At 34.2% G+C, this 14,203-nt stretch overlaps 1 protein-coding gene across 1 annotated transcript in view; it reads right to left on the bottom strand.

The window, feature by feature from the left end:
- SLC30A7 (solute carrier family 30 member 7) overlaps positions 1-14,203 on the bottom strand; it is a 97,788-nt gene that overhangs the window by 17,591 nt on the left and 65,994 nt on the right. The window contains exon 9 of the mRNA XM_001381841.4: positions 7,235-7,325. Within this exon, the coding sequence (XP_001381878.1) occupies positions 7,235-7,325 (91 nt within the window). The remainder of the gene's footprint in view (positions 1-7,234; positions 7,326-14,203) is intronic.

Raw genomic sequence — 14,203 nt, 5'->3', positions numbered from 1 at the left:
TTTTAAAACACAATGCCCAAGATGGTCAGATATAGACCTTGAAGAATTGCGAAAAACAGCTATATATGTTTTAAAGGGAAACAAGGAAAAGGAGGAAGAAAATAAAGATGACATGGAGGAAATGAAGAAAAAAATGAGATATTTAATAGATAGGATAACTAAATTAGAAAGTGGGCATGATAATGAACCAACGACAATTGCCCCTCTCCAGAAATCCAATTATCAATCCATTACTTGCCACTTCTGTGAGAAGAAGGGCCACAAAATGATGGAATGTAGAACCTTTCTTAAGATGTTTGGAAGGAATACACAGTTTAATAATAGTTTTAGAAATAATAACTATAGAAATTATGATAATGGTTATAGAAACCAGAATTCTAGAAATTATAATAATGACTATGGAAATAACTATAATGAATATAGAAATAAGAACTTTAGAAACCAGAATTATAGAAGTAGGAATTGGGAATTTAATGACAATGTTCCAATTAAAGAAAATTATGATAATGAACAACAACAATATATGAGAAATGGAGCTCGTCCAAAAATTACTCGAGGTGCTAATGATCCTAAGAGAAGTGCCCTTCAGGAGGGTGCCCAGGGAACTTCCCAGTATAATAAAGATGATTCTTCTTAGATTGTATTGATTTTGTTGATATTAATTAACCTTTTTCAGTTTTTTTTCTCCTCTCCAAATAGTAGGAAAGATGAATAAAGAACTTAAGACTATGATTGGAAAATTATGCACTGAGACCCATTTAAAATGGCCTGAAATTCTCCCTCTGGCCCTATTTTATCTTAGAAGTGATTCCCTTGTTACAATATTCATTAGGGAGATTGGTCTATAGTTTTCTTTCTCTGTTTTTGACCTGCCTGGTTTTGGAATCAGTACCATGTTTGTGTCGTAAAAAGAGTTTGGTAGAACTCCCTCTTTGCTTATTATGTCAAATAGTTTGTATAGTATTGGGATTAACTGTTCTCTGAATGTTTGATAGAATTCACTGGTGAATCCATCAAGCCCTGGGGATTTTTTCTTAGGGAGTTCTTTGATGGCTTGTTGGATTTCATTTTCTGATATGGGATTATTTAAGAATTCTATTTCTTCTTCTGTTAGTCTAGGCAGTTTGTATTTTTGTATATATTCATCCATGTCACCTAAATTGGTGTATTTATTACCATATAATTAGGCAAAGTAATTTTTAATGATTGCCTTAATTTCCTCTTCATCAGAGGTGCTGTCCCCCTTTTCATCTTTGATGCTGTTAATTTGCTTTTCTTCCTTCCTTTTTTTAATTAGATTGACCAGTACTTTGTCTATTTTGTTTGTTTTTTTCAAAGTACCAGCTTCTTGTCTTATTTATTAAATCAATAGTTCTATCACTTTCGATTTTATTAATTTCTCCCTTAATTTTTAGGATTTCTAGTTTGGTTTTCTGCTGGGGGTTTTTAATTTGATCGCTTTCCAGTTTTTTCATTTGCATTTCCAATTGATTGATCTCTGCTCTCCCTTGTTTGTTAATATAAGCATTCAGGGATATGAATTTACCTCTGATTACTGCTTTGGCTGCATCCCAAAAGGTTTGAAAGGATGTCTCGCCATTGTCATTTTCCTCGATGAAATTATTGTTTCTATTATTTCTTCTTTAACTAAATGATTTTGGAGTATCATATTGTTTAATTTCCAATTGGTTTTTGATTTGGTTTTCCATGTACCATTACTAATCATTATTTTTATTGCCTTGTGATCTGAGAAGGCTGCATTCATTATTTCTGCTTTTCTGCATTTGTGTGCTATGTTTCTGTGACCTAATGTATGGTCAATTTTTGTGAATGTGCCATGTGGTGCTGAGAAGAAGGTGTATTCCTTTTTATCCCTATTTATTTTTCTCCATATGTCTATTAATTCTAATTTTTCTAAGATTTCATTTACTTCTTTTACCTCTTTCTTATTTATTTTTTGATTTGATTTATCTAAATTTGATAATGGTTGGTTTAAGTCTCCCACTAATATGGTTTTGCTGTCTATTTCTTCCTTCAATTCTCCTAGTTTCTCCATTAGAAATTTGGGTGCTATATTATTTGGTGCATACATGTTGATTAATGATATTTCCTCATTGTCTAAAGTCCCTTTTAACAAAATATAATTACCTTCCCTGTCCCTTTTGATCAGGTCTATTTTTGATTTGGCTTTATCAGATATCATAATTACCATTCCTGCCTTCTTTCTGTCAGTTGAGGCCCAGAAGGTCTTACTCCATCCTGTAATTCTGACCTTGTGGGTGTCAACCCGCCTCATGTGTGTTTCTTGAAGACAACATATGGTAGGGTTTTGGGATCTAATCCATTCTGCTATTCGTCTAGTGAGTTCATCCCATTCACGTTCAAAGTTATGATTGTCATTTGTGGACTCCCTGGCATTTTGATATCCTTCCCTAATTCTAACCTTTTCTTCTTCAGCTCTACCTTTTAGTCCAGTGATTTACTTTGAATCAGTCCCCCTTGTCCCCTCCCTTGATGTTTCCCTTTTTAGTCCCTCCCTTTTTGTTCCCTCCCCCTCCCCCCTCTCTTATCCTCCCTTTTTGTTTTCCCTCTCCCCCTCCCCCCCTTGGTTTTCCCTTCTCCCTACCCTTATTGGGTAAGATAGACTTCAAGATCCCAATGGATCTGGATGTTTTTCCCTCTCAGAGTTGATTTCCCTGAGATTAAGGTTTAAGTAAAAAACCCTCTCTTCCTCTCCTCGAATCTTTGTGTGAGAAAGATTATTCTATTTGGTCTTTCTTTACCCCCTATTTATACATTACATTTTCCCCACATATTAGTATACATAGATTGATAGAAATGTAGTCCTTATAGAAGAGAGTTTGAATAAAAGAAGAAGATAACATTTTTCTCCTTTGCCCTTTCCTTAATATTTACCTTTTCAGGTATTCCTTGCTCTTTGTTTTTCGGTATCAAACTTTCCACAGAGCTCTGGTCTTTTCTTTGCAAAAAGCTGGAAATCTTCTATTTTGTTGAATGCCCATACTTTCCCTTGGAAGTATATAGTCAGTTTTGCTGGGTAGCTGATTCTTGGTTGAAGACCCAGCTCTCTTGCCTTTCTGAAGATCATGTTCCATGCCTTACGATCATTCAGAGTAGAACTTGCAAGGTCTTGTGTGACCCTGATTGGCATTCCTTTATATCTAAATTGTCTTTTTCTGGCTTCCTGTAGGATTTTTTCTTTTGTTTGAGAGCTTTGGAATTTGGCAATTACATTCCTGGGAGTTGTCTTTTGGGGGTTTGGTGTAGAAGGTGTTCTGTGAGCTCTGTCAGTGGCTGTATTACCCCCTTGTTCTAGAATCTCTGGGCAATTTTCTTTGATTATATCTTGTATCACGATGTCGAGTTTGGTGTTTATTTCTGGCTTTTCTGGGAGTCCAAGTATTCTTAAATTATCTCTTCTCCCTCTATTTTCCAGATCTGTCACCTTGTTGGTGAGATATTTTATGTTCTCTTCTAATTTCTTGGTATTTTGGCTTTGCTTTATTAATTCTTGCTCTTTTACACAATCGTTGTCTTCCAGTTGCCTGATTCTGGCCTTTAAAGCCTGGTTTTCCTTTTCAGTTTGGTCATACCGGTTTTGTAGATGCGTGGATTTCTTTTGTATTATTTCCCACTTTTCCTCCCAGAAGGCTTCCACCTTTTTGGTCATTTCTGATTCAAATTCTTCATGGGTTTGTGGAGAGTTTCTATTTCCTTTGGAAGGTTTCGGAGCATTTTCTTGTGTATAGTCTTCTATCTCCTCTGTATTTTGTATTTGGCTCCATAGAATGTGTCCAAAGTCGCCCCTTTCTTCTTATTTTTCTTGGGATTTGGGGGCTTCTGTGCTTCTGTGGAGTTTGCCATCTCTGAATGGGGAGGATTAGCTTTTCTTATCTCTGTCTGGTGTTCAGAGGCTTTAGTCCTGGGCAGATTGTCCTTTCTATGAGCTTTCCCTGGGTTGAACTGAGTATGCCTTAAGGCAGTGACTTTCACTGGAACTGGAATGGAAGGATCCAGCCAGGGGGTTATTCACCCCTGGCTCTCTCTGTTTCCCTGCTGTTTGGGTGCCCCCTCTACTGGACCAGAAGTTGCCTTCAGAATAGCTGGCCCTGAGGCTGTCTTGCGGGCCCTGAGGGTTACTGTTGTTTCAGATGACCCTGCTCTCTGAGGGGGGAGGGGCCACGGCTTCCCGGAGCTCTGAGGGCAGTGACTTTCACTGAGACTTGGATAGAAGGATCTGGCCTGTGAGGCTGTCTTGCCGGCCCTGAGGGTTGCTGTTGTTTCAGAAGACCCTGCTCTCTGAGGGGGGAGGGGCCGCGGCTTCCTGGAGCCTTGGACTCTGCACTCCTACCACTTAGGTCCGAGTGTTCTCGGGTTCTGGCTTTTGAGGGGGGCCGTACCTTTTGATCCAGGTCCAAGTCCAGGAGGAGGATTCTCAGGGTCTATGCTGTTGATCGTTTTGAATTTCAGCGCCCTAGGAGCCTATAGTTTGAGATCTGTCGGGAAGGGTTTCCAGAGATCTGAACTTTAGCTTTCTCTAAGCCGCCATCTTGACCGGAAGTCCCATGAAAAACATTTCTTAATGCTTTATGAGAAGAGCAAAACTAAGGCATGATGCTGAATTTAAATTAAATATTAATTATGACAACTCTCAAGTAGTCAGGTTACCCATATGATCTATAGAAATGTTTTACTCTCAAGCTGGTTTTCACCTAAAACTATCTTGATTTAAGGCAGACTTCCTCTACACTCTAATGATAATGAAAAATAATATATGGTATTATCCTGACAACCTCAATAAATTAGGAAGTTTTACTAAGCATACTGAAACATTCAAAAGTCACTACAATTTTAATAATCCTTCAGGACAGGAACCTTTAGATTCATTGTACCTAATATAATGCCTAGTTCAAAATAAATAATAATTATTGAAAATGATTTTTACTAATTTGACATATATATTTCTTTGCAGTCAGTGTATGGCTGACAGTTTATTGTAGCTATAAATTTGGGTCAAGAGAGTATATAATATTTTTACAACTAAATTAGTTTTGTTCCTAAAAAGCATCTTCAAATATCTTCACCATACTCCTTTGGTAAGCAAGACAAGTACTATTATTCTCATTTGACAGATGGGGAACCTAAAGCCCAAAGAGATTAAATGACTAAAAAAAAAACAACTTAAGACAAGTGAAAAGTAAAAGTATAGGCCAGAGCCGACTGCAACATACTTTGCACACCACCTTGTTTTATATTCAAAATATGTGTATATCATATCGGTTCTCTTATAGTATATTAATTTCTATTTATATCAGTTCTGTCATAGTAATTGAGGGGTTAAGAAATGGGGGCAAAAATAGGGTAGAGTTGAAGAGTTGTGGGCTTAGGCTTAAGGAGCATGGGCTTCAATAGTATTTAGAAATAACAACCTGGCTGGCTTTAGCCTTATCATTTATAAATATATAACCTCATTATTTTGCATGTATTTCCCCACGAACTATTGATGTAGACATGATAAATCAATGAAACAGATATTCAGTCAACTTCAGAGGCCATAAAAAAGAGTAACAAGGAGACGCATTAAGGCAATAATAAGCAAGTACCATAAAACTTAACAGAATCAGAGTTTGCTCCTGAAGCTTAGACTGGGTATGTACAAGCCTCTGTCAATGTTTATCAATAATCTTGTGACTAAGTTAAAAAAACAACAAAGGCAGATCATTCAAGATTGATACTTGATAGAGTAATAAAGAAGAAGAAATAGGAGTCAAGCCATCTGGATAGGAAACCTAGCTCTACCACTTACCAGCTCTATAAGCAGATTGTAAGTCACTTTGCATGTCTAGACCTGTTACTTCAGCTATAAATTAAGGATGTTGGATAAAAATTGCTAAAATCTCTTTTAGTTCTATATTGTATGTTCCAATCCATGTAACCTAAAATGAAATTCGCTTTTTTGATATCCATATCACATTGTTGACTCATATTGAGACTATAATTTGCTGAAGCCCTACTTTCTATCAATGCACCCCAACATATCCTTGACTGATAAAGCTAAATTTAGGAAGCCAAGTTTAAGACCTTGTGTTTATCTCAAAAAAATTGATCTATTAGCTTTAGCCATAATTTCAACCTCTTGAGATTTTTGTGTATCTCAATTATTTATTAGCCCTTTTCCATTTTTGTATGATCCACAAATTTTATAAATATGCGATCAATTTTTCATGGACTTAAAGAGAATGAAATATTCCTCACATTTTCTTCTTTAAATGCTCCTTAAAAGAAAATCAGCCCACTCTTTTTCTGATCATTCATTTTCTAGACTCTAAAGCAAAGTTGGCTCAGATCTTACAATGAGTCAAGTATGTGGCATAGTGAAGAGTGGTAGAATCTGAGTTTAAAGGCTGGCTCTACCATTTACAAGCTGTGTAAACCCTGAACAAGGCACTTAGCCTCCCTGGACCTCAGTTTCTTCATATGTAAAATGAAAAGATGAAAAAAAAATGACATCTAAAGTAGAAACTAGATAACCTAAAGCACAAGTATATTCTAAACTCAAAATCAATGATCCCATAACAATGCAATCATAAGAAATAAAACAGATGAGGTCAAATTTGACTGCCTCTGAGAAAAGGAAATTCTAAAGAATTCTTACTATTCATGAACTAAGGGACAGTTCTTTTTAGAACTGTACATTTTTCAGATTCCACATTTTAGGTAGACCATAGCTAAAGAAAAAAGTAAGTTTGAAAAGACTTTTTACATGGGCAAAACAGCTATAGTTCAACAAACAGTTCAAATAAGCAAATGACTATTAAGCATATTATTAGAAAAGACACCAGAATAGCTACTTAAAAGACAATATTTACCCTCAAGGAGATTACATTCTTGATTTGTATTGTATCTTTCCATTATGTATTACTCAACTTTCAGCTGTTCAAAAAAATGTTCCATTATTCTAACAAAATAAGAAATAAGAAAAGTTCCAGCAAAGGTATATTTCAAAACATTTTTTTTAGCAATTGTTTAAAAAAATGTTTTAACTTGTTAAAATGGCCATTAGTTATGATTCAACCCTGGAATAAGAAAAAAACAACACTATATCCAAGCACATGCAGACCACAAATTCAATACTTAAAAAACAAACACAGTAAAAACCTCAGGAGTTTGGATACTTTGCAAAACTCAGAGGTCTGGAAGTGTTACAACTTACCCTCTGATAGCACTGAGGCAGAGCACTTTCCAGTGATGGAGGTGTTCGCTGCATCAATATCCCAACAGACTCTTTTAACAGAGGAATAACACTAAAAAAGAAAGTTGATGAATTAGCTAGAGGAATCACTGTCAAAACACATTAGTGTTTCCAGTAATAAAAAAACAATTGTACATGAATGGATGTATGAATATGTTTAATTATAAGAAAAAAAAACAATATTTATTGCATCAAACTTCTTTAAGTGACCAGGAAAGTCTTTTCTAAAGTATATTCCAAACTAGAGAATAAATCCTGCTCAATGTCATTTCAAGAATGTAAAATATATAATTCTCAAATTTAAGAAAAATTAAATAAACATTAGAATCAAATTTATCTTTTAGGACTATGATTTAATACATCTGTAATAAAGCAGATTTTCAGTGAAAATATCAAAAAGTAGCAAAATGCAGAGAAATATCATGGCAGCTGGTTCTTAACATTTAATAAATGTTCATTCACACACACGCGCACGCACACACGCACACATGCGCGCGCGCGCGCACACACACACACACACACACACACACACACAGGAAAGCTACGGGCAGCTAAATGGCTCAGTGGATAGTCAGGCCTGGAGAAGGGAGATTCTAGGATTACATTTGACCTCCAATACTTCTTAGCTATATAAGCTCAGACAAGTCCCATTGCCTACTCCTTGCTGCTCTTTGGCCTGTAATGTAAATATACATAGATATACATAGTACTGTCTCTAAGATGGAAGGTCAGGGTTTTGTAAAAAAAGAAAACAACAACAACTATATATATATATATATATATATATATATATAGAGAGAGAGAGAGAGAGAGAGAGAGAGAGAGATGATAGATAGATAGATAGATAGATAGATAGATAGATAGATAGATAGATAGATAGATAGATTTTATTTTTACAAGTCCAGCCTAGGAATTAAGTCATTTTACATAAAACAGTTAGGTAAGGATGGGTCTAAGGATTGAAATGGGTGAAAGGGCAGTAAGTGCCAAATTCAACTCTAATGATTTAAGCTAGTATAACTTGAACTTTTTTGAAGTTTATTTAGTCCAAGAAAGCTACAGAACCTATCTGTCCACTATCCCATTCCTGCTGAGACCCCAGAGCTCAACTAATGAAGATAGATTCCTCTACACCTAAGGCAAGGGCTGACCTAGATAGAACCATAAGAATTCAGGGAAAAAAAATTATCTTAATATGGGCTAGGTCAGTCAAAAAAGGCCTTATTCTTAGATTAAAACTAGATCTTAAAAACTATGGATAGTGAGAAAAAGAAGTACATTTCAGTTCAGGTAAAACAGTTTGAACAAAGGTCTGGAGTCAAGAAAAAGCACGTTTTCCATAAATGTAACTAAATGATGATGATAAAATTAATAAAAACAATATCCCATCATTGTACCAGCTCCTGAAGTTGTTCAAAAGGTGCCTTGCATTCAAGACATACTAAATTACAAAAGTAGTTACCTTCTCTAACTGTACAATAGTCCATGGAGCATTAAATATAAAAACCCAGTAATATAACAGTGATTTTTCTAAGTCTGGTTCTACCTGATTTCCACTGAACTTGAATGAGATATAGCACTTTCCCAGAAAAACTGTAAAATCTAATAGTAAAAGTATTCAACCTTATCCTTCAACTAAAACTGTTCTCTCAACCCTTAAAAATGATCTTATTTCTGAACTATCATGTTGCTTTTTCTCAGTCCTCATGCTTCTCAATCTATCTGGTACACTTGGAAGTGATATCCACCTTCTCCTCCTGGAACTCTTTCTTCTCTGTTTTTTTTCATACTACTGTCTCTTGGTTCTTTGACATCTACTTCTCACCCACCTTTTCTGGCTCATCATAAATCACACTCCATAATTATGAGTAGCCCTCAAAGTTCTGTCATAGACCCTATTCTCTTCCTTAAAACTATAAGGAGAGGAAGCAATGAATGTCATCATCCTTCATGACAGTAATCTTAACTCATTAGCAAATAGGTAAAAATTCTATCTTCCATGAATTTATGTAAATCTTTCTTGTGAAATTATTTTAAATTACAGCCTGAGGAATTTCCTAGGATGAAGAATTTTATGTTTACTATGCTTGGCGAAAAGTGGAATATGGAAATGGTAGGTTAGTAAGTAGGGCATACTAAATATATACCAACAAAGGACATCAATAAAATAGCTCCTTAAAATATACAGAAAAAAGGAAAAAAAGATGAAAAAAATGTAAAGAAAAACCTACAAAATTAGAAAGAGCCAAATGAATATGGCAGATTTTGTTATTGAGCCTATCTATGTACTTTAAACATACACATCAATATATGTATGTATAAATATGTTTATCTTAAATTATATTTAAGGGAAATTCATAGCTTCATGGCAGCCTTTTTTTCTTGTGTGTTTACTGATAATTTAAGTCCAAAATAAAATATTTAAAAATAAGAAATTATATCTCCTTTTACTTTGTTATAAAAGTCCAACTTTTAATGAATACCTACTATTTCGGAGTAGTCTCAACAAGTGAATAATTCATATTTCTTTAGCTAAAGAGATTTTCTTAAGAATTAGAAATGATCAATCACCCCATATTATCCAATACAAGAAACATAAACATGTAAAAACAATTAATAGCTCTATTAAACCAAAGCCCCAAATATTTGTTATTAGTATAAATGTCTGTTGAAAAAAATTCATGATATTCCAACTGATACAGATTTATAAAGAATAGAAAGTATGCTACTATCTAGAAACAGATTTTGCTCAGGTATTTTGTTTAAAGTCCAATTTTTCTAAAATCTGAAATTTTCAATGATTATCTGTTCAGATAATGTTACAATGAAAATGACGTTAGTAGTAGCAAACAACTCACTGAAACACAAGGATGCCTTGTATTAATTTTTTCAGCAGCAGCTTTGAAAAAAATATAAGAATTTATACTGTGGGATATGGAATAGAATCTATAACGAGGTCATAAGATGGATGGATATGGCAGAAAGGAGATGAATTTGATAAAACGTTGGTAAAATTAAAAAATGGTAAAAATAAATCGGCAAAATCCAATTCAGAATCGTATTCAACTTCTACAGTAATTGGTGTAGCCATTTAAAACAATTCAAAAATGTATCAAAATTTTGGGTTTTGCTTTTTAAAATGAAGTCATGGTTTTAAGACATAGTTTTCCAATGAAGATAATACGAGGATTATAATACAGAATTTGCATGGGTTTCATCTAGCCATAATGAAAGGATCTATGAAAAATGGCAAGCTTTGCAAATTCCTGATGTTTGCTAAGGTTTATAGTCTAGTCCAAGTCAGTAAACATTTGGAAACTATTAGAGGTTCTCTTCTCTGGCTAACTACTTCAGTTTTAAAAGTAAAAATAAAAAAGTTCGCTTAGCTATTAAAAAAGAGAAATTTCATAAAGTAAATAAATTTCTAGTAAAACAATGCATTCTTCAAAACCTAGTAACACCACTATCTGATCCCTTTAGATAAATCTCTTATTTAATCCACTTATTTATTAAGCAATGTCTTTTGGTCTTAAATCAATGTCAATTTTATAGATAGGTAAACCTATCTGTATATTTATATACATAAAGAGATAAATTTTGGTATCAAACTATTCATAGTACTATATTAATAATAATAGCTAACATTTATGAAGTAGTTTAAGGCTTATAGAATACTTTAAATATATCATCTAACACCTATACAAAGTAGGTGCTATCATACAAATTTACAAAGAAAGAAAATTATTGAGAGTTTCAGTGAATAATGTTCAGAATCAAATAACTATTTCCCCCTTCACTCAATGGTTTCTCTTATTATTCTACCTTAACTGATTTTGTTCATGTATAATCTTTTAAATATTATGCAGAGTTGTCTATTTTGCATTTTCTGATCTCCTATAAACCATAGGATCACAGATTTAGTACCAGAAAGGCCCTTAAAAGCCATGTAATCCAACACTATTATTTTTCAGATAAGGAAACTTAAATCCATTGAGATTAAGTCACTTACACAAGGTCAAATACATAGTAAGCAATAGATTTCGGATCTGAACATAGGTTCTCTAACTCAAGATTCCTTACTCTTTCCACTGTATTATATTTTGATTTGATATGAATTTTCCCTTGCTATGACTGTGAAAGGAATTACTTTCCCTTCTTTAATTTTATTAAGATGTTACTTTTACATTCTAGTCCAAAGTTAATACATTAGGAATCTTTTGTGTTATGTGGTTTAAGATACTTGTCTAAATCTAATTGCTGCCAAATTGCTTTCCAAATTTCCCAGCAGTTCTTGTCAGTCAAGGAGTGCTTTTGGAGCATCATATACTTGGAGATTTATCAAGTATGAACTTCTATGTGTTCTGCCACTTCTGGGTTCTTATTTATCAGGTAAGTTGCAGTGCTTTACTTTTCTATTTTTTAACCCACATAATTATAGAATAAGCCCAGAGGGACAACATCCAGTACAGCCTCCTAATTTTACAGATAAAAATACTGAGGTACAGAGAAGTTAAATGACTTACCCAGGTCATACAGATGGCCAGTGACAGAATCAGAATTTGAACCTCTGAGTCCTCTGATTCAACATTAACACTTTTTCCACTATACCCTATAGTACACCAAATAGTTTTTGCTTCTTCCTGATTTAAAATATAGCCTGAAAACCAGTGTTTTTCTGGTTTGTCTTTTCTAAAGCAAGAGTGGATATTTTACTAGAAAAGTCACTATTTGTTAAATGATATGAATCTGTAATGGCAGCTTTCATCAATTTATTAAAGTAGAAGTGGAAAGAAATGCCAGTTGGTACAAATTTATTCAAATTTATTTTCAGTCAATTACAACTTATTTAGTTATTTTAATAATTTTGTTCTTGGAAAATGTTATCATTTCAACTACAGATAAAAATTCAGATATGTTATTTATGCTGAACCAAAAACATACCAGACTAATAAATCAACAGGTAGACCAGTTCAACAACTCAAACCCTAATGGAAAGAAATAGGGGATAAAAGTATCCTACTCTCAGAAGAGCCTGTGAATATTTCAAAGTAACAGTTTTAACCAAACAAATTAAATGTCCAAAATTTAGCTGCTACAACAGGAGAGACTGAATAACAAAGGAGACCCCCCCCCCAAAAAAAAAACGTATTCTTCTTTCAAGGACAGGCAATAAAGCAATAGAGTTATATTTTTAACTATCAGTGATAATACAATCTGTCCTATGGTTTAATACTCTGGTAAATAGTTAGATCTATCATTTGTGTTAATGAAGAAAAATAAAAGTACAAATCACCAGGAACAAAAAAAAAAGTTTATTTAGTACTCCCTTCCAGTCAAGAAAGAAGGAGAATGAAAGGATTCGGAAACCAGCAAAGTTTTATTTCCTTTCTTCTCCCCTTGCCTCAATACAAAGTACCATTATATTTGTAATAAGAAAGCTGTGAAACAAGGAAATATGATTTTATGATCTCCATGATATGTACATAAGCAGAGATGGGGATAGGAAATGAAAAAAGGGCAGAGGTATAAGATGTTTGGAAAAAAATCAATGTGAAGATAGAGTCCTTGTTCTTAGACAAACTAGAAAAATACTGCAGAATGCATTCAATGAAGCTGCCCTTAGAGGGGGGAAAAATTATTTTAAAAGCTGGTGAACATAGGGTGGTATTTGGGTCTCAAAGAGTTGGAGGTAGAAAAAGAATAAAAGAGAATAGAAATTTTAAAAAAGAGAAACTTAAAGAATGAAGAGCCAACCAACAACATATGCATAACAGAAAGACTTGCTGAAAGGGTGATTTGGTCAGTCTTGGAGTCAATAAACATAAACTGTGCCAGCCAAAATAGTATACCTGTAACTGACTTAACACTGTGTTCTTTGTGACCTGAGATTTCCTCAAACTAATTAAGGAGTGTTGCATTTTAAATAGTTGGGTGACTGTGTTGTGCGGGGAGGGCGTTGGAGGGGAACAGTAGAAAAAGGGTATTGGAGAAGAGAAAAAAAGAGAAGTCTCAAAAATGTAGTCTACAACAAATTAAACTTTATCTTAAATTATATGAGTAAAACAATGAGGGCTTCCTATTGGGAAACTCGTAGTATAGTGAACAAAAATGCTACAAGACTTAAGGATCCAGAAATTAGCTATGGGATCCTGGGGAAACTGCTTAACTTTTCTATGCCTCAGTTTCTTTAAATGTAAAACAGGGATAAGAATATTTATTCTACCTACCTCAGAGTTATTGAGAATTACTCTACAAACTATGGAGATTTTAAAACTCTAGAAATGTGGGGAAGTAGTCAAAGCATTCTATCATTTTTCTTTTGTGACCAACTCTCTGTGACCCCATTTGGAGTACCATTTCCTTCTCCAGCTCATTTTACAGATGAGGTACAGAGGCAAACAGGGTTAAGTGACTTCTCCAGGATCACACAACTAACTACTCAGTATCTAAGGCTAGATTTGAACTCAGGAAGATAAGTCTTCCTAAGTCCAGGCCTAGCACTCTAACCACTATGATACCTAGCTGCCTTCTGCCATAACTGATTGAAAAGGCCTAGGTTCAAGGACAGTTTCTGACACATTATTGACTATGTAGTTATAGGAAAGTCATTTAAGCACTTAAATGAAAATGATCCAAGCAGTTCTCTAGGACAATGAAGTACAAAATGGTTGTGAAGCTGCATGACCGGTATTTTCCTCACAGAATTTTCCCTAGCCCAATGAAAATCATAGGTCCAGATCAATTCTTCTCCCCTCCAAACAAAACAAAACCCTGGAAATGTTAACATGTTCTTCAATGTTTACAATGAATGAATGAATAGCAATGGCAAATTTACTTCTCGATACCTGAGAACTATGAGACTAGAGAAAGAATTCAGAATGGAATAGTACCGTGTAGTTAACTTTTTATGTGAAATTTTCTGTTTGGATT

This window comes from Monodelphis domestica, chromosome 2, assembly GCF_027887165.1.
Source record: "Monodelphis domestica isolate mMonDom1 chromosome 2, mMonDom1.pri, whole genome shotgun sequence".
NCBI classification, from domain to species: Eukaryota; Metazoa; Chordata; class Mammalia; order Didelphimorphia; family Didelphidae; genus Monodelphis; species Monodelphis domestica.
Note: the sequence above shows the minus strand (reverse complement) of the source record. Positions and strands in the feature narration are given on the sequence as shown.